This window comes from Palaemon carinicauda, chromosome 32, assembly GCF_036898095.1.
Source record: "Palaemon carinicauda isolate YSFRI2023 chromosome 32, ASM3689809v2, whole genome shotgun sequence".
NCBI lineage: Eukaryota > Metazoa > Arthropoda > Malacostraca > Decapoda > Palaemonidae > Palaemon > Palaemon carinicauda.
In genome coordinates, this window is record NC_090756.1 from 26,658,244 (window position 1) to 26,670,499 (window position 12,256).

The 12,256-nt window shown below is 42.5% G+C and overlaps 1 protein-coding gene across 1 annotated transcript in view; it reads left to right on the forward strand.

The window, feature by feature from the left end:
• The first annotated feature begins 7,304 nt into the window (after positions 1 to 7,304).
• LOC137625546 (uncharacterized) overlaps positions 7,305 to 12,256 on the forward strand; it is a 75,658-nt gene continuing 70,706 nt past the window's right edge. The window contains exons 1-5 of the mRNA XM_068356454.1: positions 7,305 to 7,308; positions 7,493 to 7,558; positions 8,498 to 8,563; positions 8,829 to 8,917; positions 9,070 to 9,091. Of these exons, the coding sequence (XP_068212555.1) occupies positions 7,305 to 7,308; positions 7,493 to 7,558; positions 8,498 to 8,563; positions 8,829 to 8,917; positions 9,070 to 9,091 (247 nt within the window). The remainder of the gene's footprint in view (positions 7,309 to 7,492; positions 7,559 to 8,497; positions 8,564 to 8,828; positions 8,918 to 9,069; positions 9,092 to 12,256) is intronic.

The window sequence follows — 12,256 nt, forward strand, 5'->3', positions numbered from 1 at the left end:
TGAGTTTGTATCATGCTGTTCTTACGGTGTGTATACAGTCAAGAATCTCTCTCTCTCTCTCTCTCTCTCTCTCTCTCTCTCTCTCTCATTAGAGAGTTTGTATCATGCTGTTCTTACGGTGTGTATACAGTCAAGAATCTCTCTCTCTCTCTCTCTCTCTCTCTCTCTCTCTCTCTCTCTCTCTCTCTCTCTCTCTCATTGGAGAGTTTGTATGATACTGTTCTTACGGTGTGTATACAGTCAAGAATCTCTCTCTCTCTCTCTCTCTCTCTCTCTCTCTCTCATTGGAGAGTTTGTATGATACTGTTCTTACGGTGTGTATACAGTCAAGAATCTCTCTCTCTCTCCTCTCTCTCTCTCTCTCTCTCTCTCTCTCTCATTAGAGAGTTTGTATCATGCTGTTCTTACGATGTGTATACAGTCAAGAATCTCTCTCTCTCTCTCTCTCCTCTCTCTCTCTCTCTCTCATTAGTGAGTTTGTATCATGCTGTTCTTACGGTGTGTATACAGTCAAGAATCTCTCTCTCTCTCTCTCTCTCTCTCTCTCTCTCTCTCTCTCTCTCATTAGAGAGTTTGTATCATGCTGTTCTTACGATGTGTATACAGTCAAGAATCTCTCTCTCTCTCTCTCTCTCTCTCATTATAGAGTTTGTATCATGCTGTTCTTACGGTGTGTATACAGTCAAGAATCTCTCTCTCTCTCTCTCTCTCTCTCTCTCTCTCTCTCTCTCTCTCTCTCATTATAGAGTTTGTATCATGCTGTTCTTACGGTGTGTATACAGTCAAGAATCTCTCTCTCTCTCTCTCTCTCTCTCTCTCTCTCTCTCTCTCTCTCTCTCTCTCTCTCTCTCTCTCTCTCTCTCATTAGAGAGTTTGTATCATGCTGTTCTTACGGTGTGTATACAGTCAAGAATCTCTCTCTCTCTCTCTCTCTCTCTCTCTCTCTCTCTCTCTCTCTAATTAGAGAGTTTGTATCATGCTGTTCTTACGGTGTGTATACAGTCAAGAATCTCTCTCTCTCTCTCTCTCTCTCTCTCTCTCTCTCTCTCTCTCTCTCTCTCTCTCTCTCTCAGTAGAGAGTTTGTATCATGTTCTTACGGTGTGTATACAGTCAAGAATCTCTCTCTCTCTCTCTCTCTCTCTCTCTCTCTCTCTCTCTCTCTCTCTCTCTCTCATTAGAGAGTTTGTATCATGCTGTTCTTACGGTGTGTATACAGTCAAGAATATGAGAGAGAGAGAGAGAGAGAGAGAGAGAGAGAGAGAGAGAGAGAGAGTTTGTATCATGCTGTTCTTACGGTGTGAATACAGTCAAGAATATGAGAGAGAGAGAGAGAGAGAGAGAGAGAGAGAGAGAGAGAGAGAGAGAGAGAGAGAGAGAGAGAACGTACTATAGACTCAAAGGAAAGGTCAGATGTTATATAATTCAGAGAGAGAGAGAGAGAGAGAGAGAGAGAGAGAGAGAGGAGAGAGAGAGAGAGAGACCAGGTGTACTATATACTCAGTGAAAAGGTCAACTCTTATATGTTCACGAAGGGCACTGTGTCAGTCCATTGATGCCCCGAGGATGATGCCCTTGGGGCAGTCATGCCCCCAGAGGGAGTTTCTATAACTGTTCTGGAATATAACGGACGAGAGAGAGAGAGAGAGAGAGAGAGAGAGAGAGAGAGAGAGAGAGAGAGAGAGAGAGAATCACCAATGTCGTATGCTACCATAAAATCCAGTTTTTTGAGTCACTGCAGTTTCATAATTCTCTCTCTCTCTCTCTCTCTCTCTCTCTCTCTCTCTCTCTCTCTCTCTCTCTCTCTCTCTCTCTCTCTCTCTCTCAGTAGTAGTGGATAAATCTATAATCATAGGTGAATATAATCATTAATTCATCACATTTGATTTTTCTTTTTCTTTATTTCATTGGAAAAACAATCATGAAAGAGAGAGAGAGAGTGTTTTAATATTTGATTAAAGTTCTACTGGTAAAAGAAATAGTGTCTTTTTTTAGATTCTTTTTGATTTTAGGCTATATATATATATATATATATATATATATATATATATATATATATATATATATATATATATATATATATCAGCTGTCTAAAAATCCAATACGAAATCTCTCGTAACAAACAAAACTCTAAGTTTCAAAAAAAAGACAAAAAAAAAGCATTTACGATTCTTCGTTTAATATTTAGCGTCGACACGTGTTTCGAATCACTTTTTTTTTACGTGGTTCTTCATCAGGGCTGCTGCAGTGGGCGAACAGTGTAATTACACTTTGCTTTCAAGACTGCGATGGTGAGAGTCAAAATAACATTTTCTGTTAATTGGAGCAGTTTGAGATCCTTTGAAATGGAAATAGGACCAATGTTGTATGTATATGTGTGCGTGTATATGTATGTATGTGTTTGCCTGGTATGTGTTACCTTAAATATGTATCATTCCCCAACTGTAACCTACAACAATATATCGACCACTACCTATGTTGAATAGGTCAGTAAGTACAGTGGACTTGAAAGAGAGAGAGAGAGAGAGAGAGAGAGGTAAAAGCTAGTTAAGGTTTTCATTATAACACCTCATGTTGAAGTCACGAACTACCTGTCGGATAGTGATTTTTTTTCTTAGTCTATCAGTATTCTGTTTTAACCATCAAATTAGCTCTTTTTTTCAAGGTTTGTTTGGCTCTGCAAAACATTTGATAATTGAAGCCAACTTTTCATAAATTGTTCTTCGATTCTTTCTTGAGCTTAGAATTTTCTACTGGTTTTGCTGTGGTTATAATTGCTAGGAACGTGTTTAGACTGATTTCTTCGTCTCAAAGTATCGTTTCTATTTTAGTAAAGTATCTTTTCTGTTTGATTCAGGTATCGTTTCTGTTTGGTTCAGGTATCCTTTCTGTTTGATTCAGGTATCATTCCTGTTTGATACGGGTATCATTCCTGTATGATACGGGCACCTTCCCGTATGATACATACGGGTAACGTTCCCGTACCATACGGGTATCGTTCCCGTACGATACGGGTACCGTTTCCGTACGATACGAGTACCGTTCCCGTACGATACGGGTGCTGTTCCCGTATCGTACGGGTACTGTTCCCGTATGATACGGGTACCGGTCCCATTTGATTCGGCCACCGTTCCTGTATGCTATGGGTTTCGTTCCCGTTTGATACGAGTATCGTTCCCTGTTCGATACGGCTACCGTTCCCGCTCGATTCGGGTACTGTTCCCGTTCCATACGGGTATCGTTCCCACTCGTTACGGGTACCGTTCCCGTTTGATACGGGTACCGTTCCTGTTTGATACGGGTACCGTTCCCGTATGATATGGGTACCGTTTCCGTTTGATTCGGGTACCGTTCCCGTTTGATTCAGGTACCGTCTCCGTTTGATTTGGCTATCGTTTTTATTTGATTCTGGTATATTCTGGTATCCTTTCTGTTTCCAAGTTTCATATCTGTTTCGTTTCTGTTTCATTTTTGTTCCCATGTTTCATATCTGTTTCTCTTTGATTCAGGTATTGTTTCAGTTTTAATCAAGTATTGGTCCTGTTTGATACAGGTACAGTTCTTGTTTGATACAGGTATTGCTCCGGTTTGATACAGGTATTGTTCCTGGTTGATACAGGTATCATTCTCGTATGATTCTGGTATCAATCCTGTATAATACAGTTATTGATCGCGTTTGATTCAGGTATCGTTCCCGTTCAAAACAGGCATCATTCCTGTTTGATTCAGGTATCGTTCCTGTATGATTCAGCTATCATTCTTGTTTGATTCAGTTATCGTTTCTATTGGATTCAGGTAACCTTTTTGGTTTTATTCAGGTATTGTTTCTGTTTGATTCAGGTATCATTTCTGTTTGGTTCAGGTATCCTTTCTGTTTGATTCAGGTATCATTCCTGTTTGATACGGGTATCATTCCTGTATGATACGGGCACCTTCCCGTATGATACATACGGGTACCGTTCCCGTACCATACGGGTACCGTTCCCGTACCATACGGGTACCGTTCCCGTACGATACGGGTACCGTTCCCGTACCATATGGGTACCGTTCCCGTACCATACGGGTACCGTTCCCGTACGATACGGGTACCGTTTCCGTACGATACGAGTACCGTTCCCGTACGATACGGGTGCTGTTCCCGTATCGTACGGGTACTGTTCCCGTATGATACGGGTACCGCTCCCATTTGATTCGGCCACCGTTCCTGTATGCTATGGGTTTCGTTCCCGTTTGATACGAGTATCGTTCCCTGTTCGATACGGCTACCGTTCCCGCTCGATACGGGTACCGTTCCCGTACCATACGGGTACCGTTTCCGTACGATACGAGTACCGTTCCCGTACGATACGGGTGCTGTTCCCGTACCATACGGGTACCGTTCCCGTACGATACGGGTACCGTTCCCGTACCATACGGGTACCGTTCCCGTACCATACGGGTACCGTTCCCGTACCATACGGGTACCGTTTCCGTACGATACGAGTACCGTTCCCGTACGATACGGGTGCTGTTCCCGTACCATACGGGTACCGTTCCCGTACGATACGGGTACCGTTCCCGTACGATACGGGTACCGTTCCCGTACCATACGGGTACCGTTCCCGTACGATACGGGTACCGTTCCCGTACCATACGGGTACCGTTCCCGTACCATACGGGTACTGTTCCCGTATGATACGGGTACCGCTCCCATTTGATTCGGCCACCGTTCCTGTATGCTATGGGTTTCGTTCCCGTTTGATACGAGTATCGTTCCCTGTTCGATACGGCTACCGTTCCCGCTCGATACGTCGATACGCGTACCGTTCCCGTACCATACGGGTACCGTTTCCGTACGATACGAGTACCGTTCCCGTACGATACGGGTGCTGTTCCCGTACCATACGGGTACCGTTCCCGTACGATAGGGGTACCGTTCCCGTACGATACGGGTACCGTTCCCGTACCATACGGGTACCGTTCCCGTACCATACGGGTACCGTTCCCGTACCATACGGGTACCGTTTCCGTACGATACGAGTACCGTTCCCGTACGATACGGGTGCCGTTCCCGTACCATACAGGTACCGTTCCCGTACGATACGGGTACCGTTCCCGTACGATACGGGTACCGTTCCCGTACCATACGGGTACCGTTCCCGTACCATACGGGTACCGTTCCCGTACCATACGGGTACTGTTCCCGTATGATACGGGTACCGCTCCCATTTGATTCGGCCACCGTTCCTGTATGCTATGGGTTTCGTTCCCGTTTGATACGAGTATCGTTCCCTGTTCGATACGGCTACCGTTCCCGCTCGATACGGGTACCGTTCCCGTACCATACGGGTACCGTTTCCCTACGATATGAGTACCGTTCCCGTACGATACGGGTGCTGTTCCCGTACCATACGGGTACCGTTCCCGTACGATACGGGTACCGTTCCCATTTGATTCGGCCACCGTTCCTGTATGCTATGGGTTTCGTTCCCGTTTGATACGAGTATCGTTCCCTGTTCGATACGGCTACCGTTCCCGCTCGATACGGGTACCGTTCCCGTACCATACGGGTACCGTTTCCGTACGATACGAGTACCGTTCCCGTACGATACGGGTGCTGTTCCCGTACCATACGGGTACCGTTCCCGTACGATACGGGTACCGCTCCCATTTGATTCGGCCACCGTTCCTGTATGCTATGGGTTTCGTTCCCGTTTGATACGAGTATCGTTCCCTGTTCGATACGGCTACCGTTCCCGCTCGATACGGGTACCGTTCCCGTACCATACGGGTACCGTTTCCGTACGATACGAGTACCGTTCCCGTACGATACGGGTGCTGTTCCCGTACCATACGGGTACCGTTCCCGTACGATACGGGTACCGTTCCCGTACCATACGGGTACCGTTCCCGTACCATACGGGTACCGTTCCCGTACCATACGGGTACCGTTTCCGTACGATACGAGTACCGTTCTCGTACGATACGGGTGCTGTTCCCGTACCATACGGGTACCGTTCCCGTACGATACGGGTACCGTTCCCGTACCATACGGGTACCGTTCCCGTACGATACGGGTACCGTTCCCGTACGATACGGGTACCGTTCCCGTACCATACGGGTACTGTTCCCGTATGATACGGGTACCGCTCCCATTTGATTCGGCCACCGTTCCTGTATGCTATGGGTTTCGTTCCCGTTTGATACGAGTATCGTTCCCTGTTCGATACGGCTACCGTTCCCGCTCGATACGTCGATACGCGTACCGTTCCCGTACCATACGGGTACCGTTTCCGTACGATACGAGTACCGTTCCCGTACGATACGGGTGCTGTTCCCGTACCATACGGGTACCGTTCCCGTACGATACGGGTACCGTTCCCGTACCATACGGGTACCGTTCCCGTACCGTTCCCGTACCATACGGGTACCGTTCCCGTACCATACGGGTACCGTTCCCGTACCATACGGGTACCGTTTCCGTACGATACGAGTACCGTTCCCGTACGATACGGGTGCCGTTCCCGTACCATACAGGTACCGTTCCCGTACGATACGGGTACCGTTCCCGTACCATACGGGTACCGTTCCCGTACCATACGGGTACCGTTCCCGTACGATACGGGTACCGTTCCCGTACCATACGGGTACTGTTCCCGTATGATACGGGTACCGCTCCCATTTGATTCGGCCACCGTTCCTGTATGCTATGGGTTTCGTTCCCGTTTGATACGAGTATCGTTCCCTGTTCGATACGGCTACCGTTCCCGCTCGATACGGGTACCGTTCCCGTACCATACGGGTACCGTTTCCGTACGATACGAGTACCGTTCTAGTACGATACGGGTGCTGTTCCCGTACCATACGGGTACTGTTCCCGTACGATACGGGTACCGTTCCCGTACCATACGGGTACCGTTCCCGTACCATACGGGTACCGTTCCCGTACCATACGGGTACCGTTCCCGTACCATACGGGTACCGTTCCCGTACCATACGGGTACCGTTCCCGTACGATACGGGTACCGTTTCCGTACGATACGAGTACCGTTCCCGTACGATACGGGTGCTGTTCCCGTATCGTACGGGTACTGTTCCCGTATGATACGGGTACCGCTCCCATTTGATTCGGCCACCGTTCCTGTATGCTATGGGTTTCGTTCCCGTTTGATACGAGTATCGTTCCCTGTTCGATACGGCTACCGTTCCCGCTCGATACGGGTACTGTTCCCGTTCGATACGGGTATCGTTCCCACTCGTTACTGGTACCGTTCCCGTTTGATACGGGTACCGTTCCTGTTTGATACGGGTACCGTTCCCGTATGATATGGGTACCGTTTCCGTTTGATTCGGGTACCGTTCCCGTTTGATTCAGGTACCGTCTCCGTTTGATTTGGCTATCGTTTTTATTTGATTCTGGTATATTCTGGTATCCTTTCTGTTTCCAAGTTTCATCTGTTTCGTTTCTGTTTCATTTTTGTTCCCATGTTTCATATCTGTTTCTCTTTGATTCAGGTATTGTTTCAGTTTTAATCAAGTATTGGTCCTGTTTGATACAGGTACAGTTCTTGTTTGATACAGGTATTGCTCTGGTTTGATACAGGTATCGTTCCTGGTTGATACAGGTATCATTCTCGTATGATTCTGGTATCAATCCTGTATAATACAGTTATTGATCGCGTTTGATTCAGGTATCGTTCCCGTTCAAAACAGGCATCATTCCTGTTTGATTCAGGTATCGTTCCTGTATGATTCAGCTATCATTCTTGTTTGATTCAGTTATCGTTTCTATTGGATTCAGGTAACCTTTTTGGTTTTATTCAGGTATTGTTTCTGTTTGATTCAGGTATCGTTTCTGTTTGGTTCAGGTATCCTTTCTGTTTGATTCAGGCATCATTCCTGTTTGATACGGGTATCATTCCTGTATGATACGGGCACCTTCCCGTATGATACATACGGGTACCGTTCCCGTACCATACGGGTACCGTTCCCGTACCATACGGGTACCGTTCCCGTACCATACGGGTACCGTTCCCGTACCATACGGGTACCGTTTCCGTACGATACGAGTACCGTTCCCGTACGATACGGGTGCTGTTCCCGTATCGTACGGGTACCGCTCCCATTTGATTCGGCCACCGTTCCTGTATGCTATGGGTTTTGTTCCCGTTTGATACGAGTATCGTTCCCTGTTCGATACGGCTACCGTTCCCGCTCGATACGGGTACTGTTCCCGTTCGATACGGGTATCGTTCCCACTCGTTACGGGTACCGTTCCCGTTTGATACGGGTACCGTTCCTGTTTGATACGGGTACCGTTCCCGTATGATATGGGTACCGTTTCCGTTTGATTCGGGTACCGTTCCCGTTTGATTCAGGTACCGTCTCCGTTTGATTTGGCTATCGTTTTTATTTGATTCTGGTATATTCTGGTATCCTTTCTGTTTCCAAGTTTCATATCTGTTTCGTTTCTGTTTCATTTTTGTTCCCATGTTTCATATCTGTTTCTCTTTGATTCAGGTATTGTTTCAGTTTTAATCAAGTATTGGTCCTGTTTGATACAGGTACAGTTTTTGTTTGATACAGGTATTGCTCCGGTTTGATACAGGTATCGTTCCTGGTTGATACAGGTATCATTCTCGTATGATTCTGGTATCAATCCTGTATAATACAGTTATTGATCGCGTTTGATTCAGGTATCGTTCCCGTTCAAAACAGGCATCATTCCTGTTTGATTCAGGTATCATTCCTGTATGATTCAGCTATCATTCTTGTTTGATTCAGTTATCGTTTCTATTGGATTCAGGTATCGTTTCTATTGGATTCAGGTAACCTTTTTGGTTTTATTCAGGTATTGTTCCTGTTAAATACAGGTATCGTCCCTTTTTTATACAGGTATCGTTCCTGTTTGATACAGGTATTATTCCTTTTATAATTCAGGTATTGTTCCTGTGTGATTGTGTATTGTTCTTGTATGATTTAGGTACCGTACCGGTTCTATTCAGTTATTTTTTCTGTTTGATTCAGTTATCGTTCCAGTTTGATTCAATTATTGTTTGTTTGATTTGTTTTTGTTTCATTTCTGTTTCCAGGTTTCATATCTGGTTCATACAGGTATCGTTTCTGTTTGATTCTGGTATTTTTTGTTTCATTTTTGTATCCAGGTTTCGTATCTGTTTCATACAGGTATCGTTTCTGTTTGTTTCTGGTATTGTTTCTGTTTCCAGGTTTTGTATGTTTCATACAGGTATCGTTTCTGGTATTATGGTATTGTTTCTAATGGGTTATCGTTTCTGTTTTATTCAGGTATCGTTCGCGTTCGATTCAAGTATCATTTCTGTTTGATTCAGGCATTGTACCTGTTCAATTAAAGTATCGTTCCTGTTCGATATAGGTATCGTTTCTGTTTCATTTATCGTGTCTGTTTGATCCAGATATTGTTTCTGTTCGATTCAAGTATCGTTTTATGCTCATTTCAAGTATTTTTTCTGTTTGATTCATGTACTGTTTCTGTTCGATCAAAGTATCATTTCTATTCGATCCAGGTGTTTTTTCTGTTCAAGTCAAGTAGCATTTCTCTTCGATTCAGATATCATTTCTCTTCGATCCACGTTATCGTTTATGTTCGTTACATCTATCGATTCCCCTTGATACAGATATCATTTTTCTTTGATTCATGTATAGATGAAGAATTGCTTATATGTGAATTATCAGATCGTAAAATCATGAATTTATACCGAAATCATCTATAATCCCCAGAAACCTTTTTATACAAATGGAAGTCATTAAAAGCTCGCTCAGTTTTGGGAAAAAATTACAGAAACTTGTGAAATACATAATTTATAAGCATTATTTTTGAAATACCCTAAAGAAGCTGTTCTTGGTCTTCGATATTATTGTTTACATATTCAATACCCATAAATGTTGATAGTCTGTATGATACAGGTATCGTTCCTGTTTGTCTTGTTTTTGTCTTCTTTGTTTGTTTATTGATGTGTGTTTGTTTGTTGGTGTGAGTATTATATATTGTGATTGTGTGTGTTTGTACGTATGTATATATATATATATATATATATATATATATATATATATATATATATACATATATATATATATATATATATATATATATATATATATATATATATATAGCTGATAGAGTATCCTCCTTATTGTGGAATGATCTTCCTAATCGGGTGGTTGAATCAGTAGAACTTCAAAAGTTCAAAGTTGCAGCAAATGTTTTGTTATTGAACAGGCTTACATAAGTCTTTTTATAGTTTATATAGGACATATCTCTTTTTGACGTTGTTACTGTTTTGAGAATGATTTATTGTTAAATTTTCTCATCATTTATTTATTGCCTTATTTCCTTTTCTCACTGGGCTATTTTTCTATATTGGAGCCCTTGGGCTTATAGCATCTTGCTTTTCCAACTAGGGTTGTAGCTTGGCTAATAATAATAATAATAATAATAATAATAATAATACAAGAAACAGTATATATAATCTTCAGATAGGTTTTGACAGCTATACTGTCAATTTTTCACTGTCAATTTGACATCATATAAACGAGAAAGAAAATCGAAACGAATAACACAGGAATTTCCTTATTTCCTTTCCTCACTGGGCTATTTTTCCATATTAGATCCCTTTTCCAACTAGGTTTGTAGTTTGGCAAGTAATAATAATAATAAAAGAAACAGTATATATATTTTTTCAGATAAGTTTGACAGCTATACTGTCAAAATAATAATAATAATAAAAGAAAGGTTTGACAGCTATACTGTCAATTTTTCACTGTCAATTTGACAACATACAGACGGGAGAGAAAATCGAAACGAATAACACAGGAATTTCCTTATTTCCTTTCCTCACTGGGCTATTTTTCCAAGTAGGAGCCCTTGGGCTTATAACATCTTGCTTTTCTAACTAGGGTTATAGCTTGGCTAATAATAATGATGATAATAATAATACTACTACTACTAATAATAATAATAATAAAAGAAAGGTTTGACAGCTATACTGTCAATTTTTCACTGTCAATTTGACAGCATACAGAAGGGAAAGAAAATCGAAACGAATAACACAGGAATTTCCTTATTTCCTTTCCCTCACTGGGCTATTTTTCCATATTGGAGCCCTTGGGCTTATAGCATCTTGCTTTTCCAACTAGGGTTGTAGCGTGGCTAATAATAATAATAATAATAATATTAAAAGAAACAGTATATATAGTCTTCAGATAGGTTTGACAGCTATACTGTCAATTTTTCACTGTCAATTTGACAGCATACAGACGGGAAAGAAAATCGAAACGAATAACACAGGAATTTCCTTATTTCCTTTCCTCACTGGGCTATTTTTCCGTATTAGATCCCTTGGGCTTATAGCATCTTGCTTTTCCATTTCCAACTAGGGTTGTAGCTTGGCTAGTAATAATAATAATAATAATAAAAGAAACAGTATATATAGACTTCAGATAGGTTTGACAGCTTAGCTGTCAATTTTTCACTGTCAATTTGACAGCATATAGACGGGAAAGAAAATCGAAACGAATAACACAGGAATTTCCTTATTTCCTTTCCTCACTGGGCTATTTTTCCATATTAGATTCCCTTTTCCAACTAGGTTTGTAGCTTGGCTAATAATGATGATAATAATAATAATAAAAGAAAGGTTTGACAGCTATACTGTCAATTTTTCACTGTCAATTTGACAGCATATAGACAGGAAAGAAAATCGAATCGAATAACACAGGAATTTCCTTATTTCCTTTCCTCACTGGGCTATTTTTCCATATTAGATCCCTTTTCCAACTAGGTTTGTAGCTTGGCTAATAATAATAATAATAAAAGAAACAGTATATATATTTTTCAGATAAGTTTGACAGCTATACTGTCAAAATAATAATAATAATAAAAGAAAGGTTTGACAGCTATACTGTCAATTTTTCACTGTCAATTTGACAACATACAGACAGGAAAGAAAATCGAAAGGAATAACACAGGAATTCTCATTTCTCTCTCCTAGCTCCCCTGGCCCCGCCCCCTCTCTCTCTCTCTCTCTCTCTCTTCTCCCCCCCCAGCTACTCCAGCCCCCCCTAGAATCAATGTCTTAAAACACTTCTTGGAACTCCGTCACTCAGACTAGCGTGTTATCACTCACGCCGAAGGACATAAATAAAAGTCTTTAAAAGTCTTTCTTGTTACTGAAAGACGTTTGAACGAAATTAATGACTGGGATATGTTCCATTCTATTTCGTCAGTTCGTTCGTTTAAGA